The 12,028-nt window shown below is 39.5% G+C and overlaps 2 protein-coding genes across 5 annotated transcripts in view; one reads left to right on the plus strand and one right to left on the minus strand.

Moving 5' to 3' along the window:
• The window catches only part of LOC139756820 (leucine-rich repeat-containing protein 57-like), a 46,815-nt gene extending 45,462 nt beyond the window's left edge, over positions 1-1,353 (minus strand). The window contains exon 1 of the mRNA XM_071676637.1: positions 1,174-1,353. Coding sequence (XP_071532738.1) covers positions 1,174-1,266 — 93 coding nt within the window. The 5' untranslated portion in view covers positions 1,267-1,353. The remainder of the gene's footprint in view (positions 1-1,173) is intronic.
• LOC139756821 (F-box only protein 21-like) overlaps positions 1-12,028 on the plus strand; it is a 150,379-nt gene that overhangs the window by 70,233 nt on the left and 68,118 nt on the right. Inside the window, exons 1-2 of one of the 4 annotated variants that reach the window (XM_071676640.1) lie at positions 6,278-6,327; positions 6,501-6,694. In XM_071676640.1, coding sequence (XP_071532741.1) covers positions 6,519-6,694 — 176 coding nt within the window. In that variant the 5' untranslated portion in view covers positions 6,278-6,327; positions 6,501-6,518. Of the gene's footprint in view, positions 1-6,277; positions 6,328-6,414; positions 6,695-12,028 lie in introns of those variants that run through there. The other 3 variants (XM_071676639.1, XM_071676641.1, XM_071676642.1) reach the window with 3 other exon arrangements.

Here is a 12,028-nt window from a genome sequence, read left to right on the forward strand (position 1 = left end):
CATACATTAAATAACCTTACCAACCAGTCAACAATACAGTCACCCCCTTTTTTAATAAATTCCACTGCAATACCATCCAAACCTGCTGCCTTGCCGGCTTTCATCTTCCACAAAGCTTTTACTACCTCTTCTCTGTTTACCAAATCATTTTCCCCAACCCTCTCACTTTGCACACCACCTTGACCAAGACACCCTATATCTGCCACTCTATCATCAAACACATTCAACAAAGCTTCAAATGAGTACTATTTGCTGAAATTATTCTGAGGAAATTTACATGCCTAAGATATACACTTTTCAATGTTTCATTCTTCCAGAAAGTCCACTACTGGAAATACTGGTTCTGAGTAGTACTTACAAACAAGTACTTACAATATTTTTTCAAAAGGCTTGGCTAGTGTGTGTGTAGTGCACCCTACAGAGGGAAGGCAGGCTGGAACATACCCTTACCATCTTTTACTGAAGAATCTTACCTTCACTTTGAAGAATTTCCCTTTAAACAATGTTTTCTATGATAGTATCCCTCGCTTATAGTGAAAAATGCCTGTATGATACTATGCAACTCATTACTAAGCTGTATGACAATATAAATAATGAAAAAACATAGCAATAAGAATGATAATAAAAACCATAATACCATTAACAGTAGCTGTACTAGTACCAGCAGTATTAGTGGTTGTATTAACAGCAGCAGCAGTAATACTAAAAATAAGAGTAATAATAATGTTGCAAAGGAGGGCGGATGTGTTGGAAATGTTTGAGAATATGTGTGAGTTGGTTTGATTAAGTGAATAATAAAAGGATGAGAGTTGTGGTAATAAAAGTGTGGTTGAGAGTGCCGAAGAGATTGTGCTGAAATGGTTTGGACAGATGGAGAGAATGACTGAGATGTTGACAAAGAGGATGTATTTGTCAGAAGTGAAGACGACATGGATATAGGAGACCAAATTGGAGATATAGGAATGAGTGAAAGGTGTGCACAGGATAGAGTGAATCTGAACTTTGTCGTATACTGAAGTCAATATTTTGTCACTGGATGAACTAGACATATTCACTCTACCACGAGATATATCGTTCACCCTAAGAAAATATAACCTGTAGCAGCATTTATTAAGTTTTCATTAAAAACTGAAAGTGAGAGCAATGTTTCTCCTTTTCCTGTTATCCTCCTACCTCAGTCAGTTTTCTGTTCGATAAAACTAATGCACCAGTTTTCCGCGCTGTTTCCATATGCGCCTTCACCCCAGTCGATGATGTCTGACCCATGTTGGCCTGAGAGTGACAGCAACTTGTTTATAACAACATATACAAGCGGACATCAAGCCATCAGCTGACACTCCCTGCCACAAGAATGTAAACACATAGAGTCGCGAGCGTAAAATATTTTTCTGAATTTCGGCATTTTAGATAGAGATTTTTGCCATAAATTGATATGATGAAATACAAAAAAATACTATATACATAATATTTACCATATTTACTGCTAGTTTTATTTGAACTCGCCCTCTCTCTGTTTCCTTTCAACCCTCCCTTCACTTTGGAGGACAATGCCAACGGCGCCCCACAAACGTTTATTGAAGGCAAGATGAATATGGTACAATACATTGATAACACCCGCTATGTATTAATAACGTATTACTGGTGCGGCTGGAAAATTAGATAACCCAATTTTGATATGTGGATACGAGAGCAGGCAAACGCTATGGGAACTTGCTTAATCAAAGAGCCTATAACTAATTGTATCATATTCGGTAATTTTACAGTTTACGCCCACTGAATTTTAGATGAGCCACGTGTTGTTTTCCTATGGTATGTGCGAGGTAAGAAATAAATATCAATTGCCTATACAAGATCATATCTATCTATCGAGGCCGAAAGATGTAAAAAGGCTATGAAGAGGAGAAATATTTAAAAAACGAATGATTTGCCAGAAAAATTAGGGTCAAAATTGTCCGAATCGAATTAAGTACCACTGTTATACATATCGCTCACTAAAATATGTTCATGGGACGAAACCTGTAAAAGTATCAATTATACTGACTATCATATACAAAGCATGGTTTGTTCAATCTTTCTTCGACCCTTTATATGGCTGTTAAAACCCAAACGTTATACAGAAGGTTGGGTACAAACAGAACAAAAATGTGTGAAACCAATATGACCTTGTTCACAAAAGTTCCAGTTTATGACCACCTAGGATATTTGGTTGATGTCATGGGGATAATCTTGATTTACTTCTCTCAGATTCTGTGTTTATTGAATTGATAAGATTGTGTATAAAAGAGTATGTATTTCAACTTAATGGAGAATACTATGCTTAGAAATTTGGTATGGCGATGGGTAACCCTCTTTCACCAGTGTTAAAGTAGTTTTTACATGGGATTCTTTGAAACAAAATTACGAAGGGATATCTTACATTCTAAGGCAATTAAGTTTAGTTATGTAGATGATTATGTTTGGTCAACAAACGAAAATTTACAAACATATCTCCCTTAACAATTTAGCACTTCCATCAAATTTACTGTGGAAGTGGAAAATAATTGGATGTTAAAATTTTTAGATTGCATGGTCCATTGAGATATAAACATTTTTTTTTTTTTTAGCATATACAGAAAACACACCAATGTCTGTTCTTATATTCATTATTACTCAGCTCAATGACAGTGAAACTATCATTCCTATCGATGCAATCCGGAATATATTGATGATGAGTTTGATATAATCTGTTGGCTCCAAGTTACAGGATCATAGATCTTTCATTGATAATTCCATTAAGTTGGCAAAGAAATCATTTTAGAGATTTAAATCCAAAACCTCCTCTTGATACCAAGAATCTTTCATTCTCCATTTTAATGATAATTTTGCATTTCCCATGTTGCTTAAATCCTTTGATATGAATGTAATCTTCAGCTACTATACTATAAAGGATATATTAATCAAAAACAAAATTTTGCGGGCTGCGTTTACAGAAACCTTTGTAAAAGCTGTGATATGTTTTATGTTGGGCAGACTGGCAAGGATCTTTATGTTAGACTTAAGCAACATAAATATAGTGTAAGAACAGGACAGAGATCAAATGCTTTGTTTAATCATGTTAAAAATCATGACAATTGTATTGACTGGAGTAACCGTATTATTAACTAACTCCTTTACCACGAGAAATATAGAATCTCTTATTATTCATACACAAAGAATAGGTCTATGCTAACTGGATAGCTTTGTCGTAGGTAAAATTTTTAAAGTTTCCTTTCCTGTACACATTATAGAAATTTTATGATAGGCATGATGCCAGACCCGAACACTACCATCCGGTAACGCTTGCTTGCCATTGGCATCTTCTCGGCGTCTTCCTTGTACATCACCTGTCTTCTACGTCGTCTGTCTCATTCTTGTATCTCTCCTGTCGTCTGATCATTACACGAAAGTGCACTTGGGAACTTGTCGTGTTTCATTTTCCTCGTGGTTATCAGCAAATTTCAGATCACGCCCACCGCTGTGACCTATTGATTGAACCAGGGCATGTGAAGCGCCTTGGGTAAACCATGGAACGTTTTGTGGGGCCTGGATGTGGAAATGGAGCTGTGGTTTCGGTGCATTATACATGACAGCTAGAGACTGAGTGTGAACGAATGTGTCCTTTGTTGTCTTTTCCTAGCAATACCTTCCGCGCGTGCGGGTGGAGGGGAGTGTCATTTCATGTGCGGCGGGGTGGCGACGAAATGAATGAAGGCAGCAAGTGTGACTTATGTACATGTGTATATATGTATATGTCGGTATATATATATATATATATATATATATATATATATATATATATATATATATATATATATATATATATATATATTGTGTACGTTGAAATGTATAGGTATGTATATGTGCGTGTGTGGAAGTGTATGTATATACATGTGTATGTGGATGGGTTGGGCCATTCATTCTTGCGCTACCTCGCTGACGCGGGAGACAGCGACAAAGTAATGAATTAAAATGAAATTCCTGCAGTGCATTGTCTTTGGCGGACAATGTGGTAGAAATATTGTTGTGTAGATTAATGGCAATTGGCTTATGCACAAAATGACCTTCGGAAAATATTTGCTGCCTGACTAATGTTAGTATACCTGGCTACGTTTATACCTGCTCGTTTTGAGGCTGTGCTTTATATCGGTAAAGTGCCAAGACTTCCCGACCTTTTGTGGGATAAACATGCTTTTGAGGTCAGTGTCCCACTGTCTCGATGGTAATCTATATATTCTTTGTTTTACTTCTTTATTTTAGCCCACGCGCATGCACACGTGCAATTTATTGAACGCACATGCGTGTCACAGGAGCTTGTGTGCCTTCCCCTGGGATACTGGTAATCGATAGGCCTTGATACCTACATAACCAACAGACCTCTGCCTGAGGGCATTGTGTGTGGTTTATCTCTGACAACCTGATGAAGTTGTTCGAGATTTTCGATTGACGTTCCTAACTTGAAATTGACAGCCTGTCAGTCGATAGTTTTAACGCTGAACCTAGATAACCAACTAACCATGTCTTTCACACACACACACACACACACACACACACACACACACACACACACATACGAAAATAAGGCCATATACACTCAGAGACAACCTGTGCCAGTAATGGCACAACAGACTGCGGCCGTCACTGGCAAGGTCCCGTGCCAGGCATGGATTTGGCAATTCTTACATATATGCACAATTCTGTTCCTATCTTTTCCGCATTGTTCTGGTGACCATTTGTGCCTCTATATGATTTAATTGAAGTAAAAGGCACATAATGTGCTGTACATTTATTAAGGATAATCACATATAAAGCACTTATTCTTAGTATGACTACAATATCATGAATATCCAAAATTGGTGTCCTTCTGTTCTTTATGCACTACGATTTTGTCTGAGATTTCAGGGATTCTATGGTAAGTGGAATTGTTTTCTTAGTATATATGATATGAAAGATTATTTTTTTCAACGAAATTCACCTATGTTTCACTCGGAATGGGATGTCACTTATTAATAAACATGGGAAGTTGAACCTCTTGTGCAACCGGTCACTAGATGTTCTTTGCTGAATTTCATGGTGAATTCAACCATCCTGGTTATTTCACTGATCTTCCAAATTTCCTGAGCCGCCTTTGCAATAGTTGCTGAAGTTTTTGTTTTTTCACCTTTGTCCCTATAACATATTGAGTCAAATACAAGAGTAAAGAATAATGTACTGATACTATAGGTCTTTGCACCTGATCTTTACATGATGAACTAAGAACCTAAGTGACGTAGTTATAATTTAAGCAAAAATTTATGATTTTCCCTATAGCGAAAGTTTTAAACCGGATGTCCATGGTTTTTGAAGATAGTTATTTGTTTAATGTAGAACGATTGATACGACTGTTGAGTTTATTAAAAGCCTGTCAGTAAGGTCCCTGCAGCCTCGTGATGTTACTTAAATATACCCACTTTCCCCGTAGTCTAAATAAATCTGGTCGACTCGACAAAGTCTTGAATGATTATATTGACCAAGGCACCCATTTATTTCAACTTATCAACCCATACGGTTTATCCATACTGAGTAGGGTATTTTTGGATTTGCTGAGGAACAAGAAGCATTGAGGTTAGTAAGCTGGAAAATACAGCATTATAAACAAGTATATTTAATAAACGCAAACAAGAGCATGTTGAATAAATTGACATGATGCTAATCAAGGTAACAAAACGATGAGTAGATAGTTTAAGGGTTTTGTGGATTTTTCTCTGATATAGCCTTTGGTCCTGAAGTATGGGCTGAAATGTGAGATATAGGGAACTTTAATGGGACTACTAGGTACGAAGAACCTACCGCCTGATAAAAATTAATCTTTACCTCAGTTCCACTCCGTCCATATTTTCATGTAGAGGATGAAATTCTGAATATAATATCAGGTCATTCACACACATCTTTAACTTAAGGGTGTGCCAAGTGAATGCATATATTTAAGCCTCATATTTATAAACTTTGCAAGGGCCATATATGTCCTCTTGCACTCGATAGGCCTCAACAATCGACTTTGCCCTCTAGGTGTTTCGGCAAATAAAACTTTTTTTCTTTTTTTCAGAAATTTATATCAAAGCAATCTAATTTACACAGGAAGGGTTGATGATTTCTATTTTCTTTTACTCTTAGTGACATGAATATCATCATATTAGCTATTCGATAGTGAGAATAATTGCTGAATGACCATTAGCTTCCAGTGTTTCACAAATCTCACAAAATCAAGCCATAGAAATATGCCAGGCAAATTGCTGCGCCATTAGGCCACAATTAGTTTGTGGCATTTAAAAAGTAACATTCCGACGATCCAGTTGGCGGGTCTTAAAAATTCACCCGACATTCTGAAAACACTGTATATATTTCATATTAATAAGATATTGTGACATTAAGTTGATTTATGTATTGTGTCAATCTCAGAGGTGTGATGGTTAGACCATGTTGTCCTCGGCGGTGGTTCTCCTCAGGTGACGTTTGTTTACATCATGGAGGCCCTGGGTGGCTGCTGCGGCATCGGCGACCTGCCTGACGAAGTCCTGCTCAAGATCCTGGCCTGTCATTCCCTCAACGTCCAGGACTTGTGCAGAGTGTCAGCGACTTGCTGGAGACTGAGGAATGTCGTGCTTACACAGAATCTATGGCGTTTGAAGCTGAGACAGCAGTAGGTGTCTCTAGTCTCTTGTGCCACTTGATATGGTTGGGTTGGGCTTTTACGCTTTACCACTTTCGTCACCAACTGCCCTTAGCGGAGTTGGGTTAGAGTCTTCTATTTAAGTGTCCGTAAATCTTAAAAGAAAAAAAAAATGTGGTTATTTCAAGTATAGAATTGTCAATATATGTTTGTTGATGTTTGATTGAAGGTAATGTAGCCAATCGCAATGTCATTGCCAGTTTAAGATATTTTAGTTTTCTTTTTACATGGAAGAACGTTATTGATTATTTGTTCAATAATTGTAATAGTTGGAAGTCATATTGAGCTTTGTATCACTGTAAAATCTAGATATCAAGTGATTTTGTTCTGATATGCATGGTGTGTTTAGAAACTTCTATAACAGTTGCAGAGCAAGAGTTGGAGCAAAGAATTTTTGTGTAGTATTAAGTAAGATGATAATATGAAGGCCCATGTACTTCAGGAAAGCCTGTGGGTAAGGTAATTATTGATACTGCAGATTTAGAGAGAACGCTCAAAAATTTATGGAAGCTAAGCTTATTTATTGGTCAGCTGTTAGGGATTCTCATGGCTGATCCATCAGTCGTGTGTTTTGTTGACGGCTGCATTTGCATGGTGTTCATTCATGAATGTGATTGGTATATTTTGACTTAAACGTTAAACGTTAGAATATAGCTGGATTTTTTTCAATGTTGACTGAGATGGCACGGGCAGCTGAGGTCCTAATCAAGGCCCTCCCATTAATATATATATATATATATATATATATATATATATATATATATATATATATATATATATATATTTTTATATAGATAGATATCTTTCATACTATTTGCCATTTCCCGTGTTAGCGAGGTAGCGTTAAGAACAGAGGACTGGGCCTTAGAGGGTATATCCTCAGCTGGCCCCCTTCTCTGTTCCTTCTTTTGGAAAATTAAAACAAAAAAAAAAAACGATAGGGGAGGATTTCCAGCCACCTGCTCCTTCCCCTTTTAGTCACCTTCTACGACACGCAGGGTATACGTGGGAAGTATTCTTTCTCCCATATCCCCAGGGATATAGAAAGGTGAGAGGTGGGCAGGTTAGAAAGGGTAGTGAGTGGTGGGATGCAGAAGGAAGATTATTAGTGAAGGAGAAGAGAGAGGCATTTTGTTGATTTTTGCAGGGAAATAGTGCAAATAAGTGGGAGATGTATAAAAGAATGAGGCAGGAGGTCAAGAGAAACGTGCAAGAGGTGAAAAAGAGGGCAAATGAGGGTTGGGGTGCGAGAATATCATTAAAGATGTTTTGGAAAGAGGTATATAAAGTGCATAAGACAAGAGAGCAAATAGGAACATCGGTGAAGGGGGAGAATGGGGAGGTAATGACAAGTAGTGTTGATGTTAGAAGGAGGAGTGAATATTTTGAATGTTTGTTGAAAGTGTTTGATGATAGAGTGGCAGATATAGGGTGTTTTGGTCGAGGTGGTGTGCAAAGTGATTGGGGCTTGAGCATGCAGGAGGGTGAAAGGCGTGCAAGGAATAGAGTGAATTAGAATGATGTGATATACCGTGGTCGACGTGCTGTCAATGGATTGAACCTGGGTATGTGAAGCGTCTGGAGTAAACCATGGAAAGTTCTGTGGGGCCTGGATGTGGAAAGGGAGCTGTGGTTTCGGTGCATTATTACATGACAGCTAGAAACTGAGTGTGAACGAATGGGGCTTTTGTTGCCTTTTCCTAGCGCTACCTCGCACACTTGAGGGGGGAGGGGGTTGTTATTCCATGTGTGGCGAGGTGGCGTTGGGAATGAATAAAGGCAGACTATGAATTATGTACATGTGTATATATGTATATGTCTGTGTGTATATATATGTATACATTGAGATGTATAGCTATGTATACTTGCGTGTGTGGACGTGTATGTATATACATGTGTATCCCTGGGGATAGGGGAGAAAGAATACTTCCCATGCATTCCTCACATGTCGTAGAAGGCGACTAAAGGGGACGGGAGCAGGGGGCTAGAAACCCTCCCCTCCTTGTATTTTAACATTCTAAAAGGGGAAACAGAAGAAGGAGTCACGTGGGGAGTGCTCATCCTCCTCGAAGGCTCAGATTGGGGTGTCTAAATGTGTGTGGATGTAACCAAGATGAGAAAAAAGGATAGATAGGTAGTATGTTTGAGGAAAGGAACCTGGATATTTTGGCTCTTGAGTGCAACAAAGCTCAAGGGTAAAGGGGAATAGTGGTTTGGGAATGTCTTGGGAGTAAAGTCAGGGGTTAGTGAGAGGACAAGAGCAAGGGAAGGAGTAGCACTACTCCTGAAACAGGAGTGGTGGGAGTATGTGATAGTGTAAGAAAGTAAATTCTAGATTAATATGGGTAAAACTGAAAGTTGATGGAGAGAGATGGGTGATTATTGGTGCATATGCACCTGGGCATGAGAAGAAAGATCATGAGAGGCAAGTGTTTTGGGAGCAGCTGAATGAGTGTGTTAGTGGTTTTGATGCACGAGACCGGGTTATAGTGATGGGTGATTTGAATGCAGAGGTGAGTAATGTGGCAGTAGAGGGAATAATTGCTATACATGGGGTGTTCAGTGTTGTAAATGGAAATGGTGAAGAGTTTGTAGATTTATGTGCTGAAAAAGGACTGGTGATTGGGAATACCTGGTTTAAAAAGAGAGATATACATAAGTATACGTATGTAAGTAGGAGAGATGGCCAGGGAGCGTTATTGGATTACATGTTAATTGATAGGCACACGAAAGAGAGACTTTTGGATGTTAATGTGCTGAGAGGTGCAACTGGAGGGGTGTCTGATCATTATCTTATCTTATGGAGGTGAAGGATATATATATATATGTTTTAGATATCTGGGAGTGGATCTGGCAGCGGATGGAACCATGGAAGCGGAAGTGGATCATAGGGTGGGGGAGGGGGCAAAAATCCTGGGGGCCTTGAAGAATGTGTGGAAGTCGAGAACATTATCTCGGAAAGCAAAAATGGGTATGTTTGAAGGAATAGTGGTTCCAACAATGTTGTATGGTTGCGAGGCGTGGGCTATGGATAGAGTTGTGCGCAGGAGGATGGGTGTGCTGGAAATGAGATGTTTGAGGACAATGTGTGGTGTGAGGTGGTTTGATCGAGTGAGTAACGTAAGGGTAAGAGAGATGTGTGGAAATAAAAAGAGCGTGGTTGAGAGAGCAGAAGAGGGTGTTTTGAAGTGGTTTGGGCACATGGAGAGGATGAGTGAGGAAAGATTGACCAAGAGGATATATGTGTCGGAGGTGGAGGGAACAAGGAGAAGAGGGAGACCAAATTGGAGGTGGAAAGATGGAGTGAAAAAGATTTTGTGTAATCGGGGCCTGAGCATGCATGAGGGTGAAAGGAGGGCAAGGAATAGAGTGAATTGGAGCGATGTGGTATACCGGGGTTGACGTGCTGTCAGTGGATTGAAGCAGGGCATGTGAAGCGTCTGGGGTAAACCATGGAAAGCTGTGTAGGTATGTATATTTGCGTGTGTGGACGTATGTATATACATGTGTATGGGGGGGGGTTGGGCCATTTCTTTCGTCTGTTTCCTTGCGCTACCTCGCAAACGCGGGAGACAGCGACAAAGTATAATAAAAAAAAAAAAAAAATAGATATATATATATATATATATATATATATATACATATAAGTAGTGGAGGAAGTGAAGTGTTTTAGATATCTGGGAGTGGATCTGGCAGCGGATGGAACCATGGAAGCGGAAGTGGATCATAGGGTGGGGGAGGGGGCGAAAATTCTGGGAGCCTTGAAGAATGTGTGGAAGTCGAGAACATTATCTCAGAAAGCAAAAATGGGTATGTTTGAAGGAATAGTGGTTCCAACAATGTTGTATGGTTGCGAGGCGTGGGCTATGGATAGAGTTGTGCGCAGGAGGATGGATGTGCTGGAAATGAGATGTTTGAGGACAATTTGTGGTGTGAGGTGGTTTGATCGAGAAAGTAATGTAAGGGTAAGAGAGATGTGTGGAAATAAAAAGAGCGTGGTTGAGAGAGCAGAAGAGGGTGTTTTGAAATGGTTTGGGCACATGGAGAGAATGAGTGAGGAAAGATTGACCAAGAGGATATATGTGTCGGAGGTGGAGGGAACGAGGAGAAGAGGGAGACCAAATTGGAGGTGGAAAGATGGAGTGAAAAAGATTTTGTGTGATCGGGGCCTGAACATGCAGGAGGGTGAAAGGAGGGCAAGGAATAAAGTGAATTGGATCGATGTGGTATATCGGGGTTGACGTGCTGTCAGTGGATTGAATCAAGGCATGTGAAGCGTCTGGGGTAAACCATGGAAAGCTGTGTAGGTATGTATATTTGCATGTGTGGACGTATGTATATACATGTGTATGGGGGTGGGTTGGGCCATTTCTTTCGTCTGTTTCCTTGCGCTACCTCGCAAACGCGGGAGACAGCGGCAAAAAGAAAAAAAAAAAAGGTAGTGGTATATATATATATATATATAGTGGTATATATATATATATATATATATATATATATATATATATATATATATATATATAGGGGAAGAGTGGTTTGGGAATGTCTGGGGAGTAAAGTCAGGGGTTAGTGAGAGGACAAGAGCAAGGGAAGGAGGTGCAATACTCCTGAAACAGGAGTTGTGGGAGTATGTGATAGAGTGTAAGAAAGTAAATTCTCGATTAATATGGGTAAAACTGAAAGTTGATGGAGAGAGGTGGGTGATTATTGGTGCATATGCACCTGGGCATGAGAAGAAAGATCAAGAGAGGCAAGTGTTTTGGGAGCAGCTGAATGAGTGTGTTAGTGGTTTTGATGCACGAGACCGGGTTATAGTGATGGGTGATTTGAATGCAAAGGTGAGTAATGTGGCAGTTGAGGGAATAATTGGTATACATGGGGTGTTCAGTGTTGTAAATGGAAATGGTGAAGAGCTTGTAGATTTATGTGCTGAAAAAGGACTGATGATTGGGAATACCTGGTTTAAAAAGCGAGATATACATAAGTGTACTTATGTAAGTAGGAGAGATGGCCAGAGAGCATTATTGGATTACGTGTTAATTGACAGGCGTGCGAAAGAGAGACTTTTGGATGTTAATGTGCTGAGAGGTGCAACTGGAGGGATGTCTGATCATTATCTTGTGGAGGCGAAGGTGAAGATTTGTATGGGTTTTCAGAAAAGAAGAGTGAATGTTGGGGTGAAGAGGGTGGTGAGAGTAAGTGAGCTTGAGAAGGAGACCTGTGTGAGGAAGTACCAGGAGAGACTGAGTACAGAATGGAAAAAGGTGAGAACAATGGAAGCAAGGGGAGTGGGGGAGGAATGGG

Source organism: Panulirus ornatus, chromosome 23 (assembly GCF_036320965.1).
Source record: "Panulirus ornatus isolate Po-2019 chromosome 23, ASM3632096v1, whole genome shotgun sequence".
Taxonomy (NCBI): domain Eukaryota; kingdom Metazoa; phylum Arthropoda; class Malacostraca; order Decapoda; family Palinuridae; genus Panulirus; species Panulirus ornatus.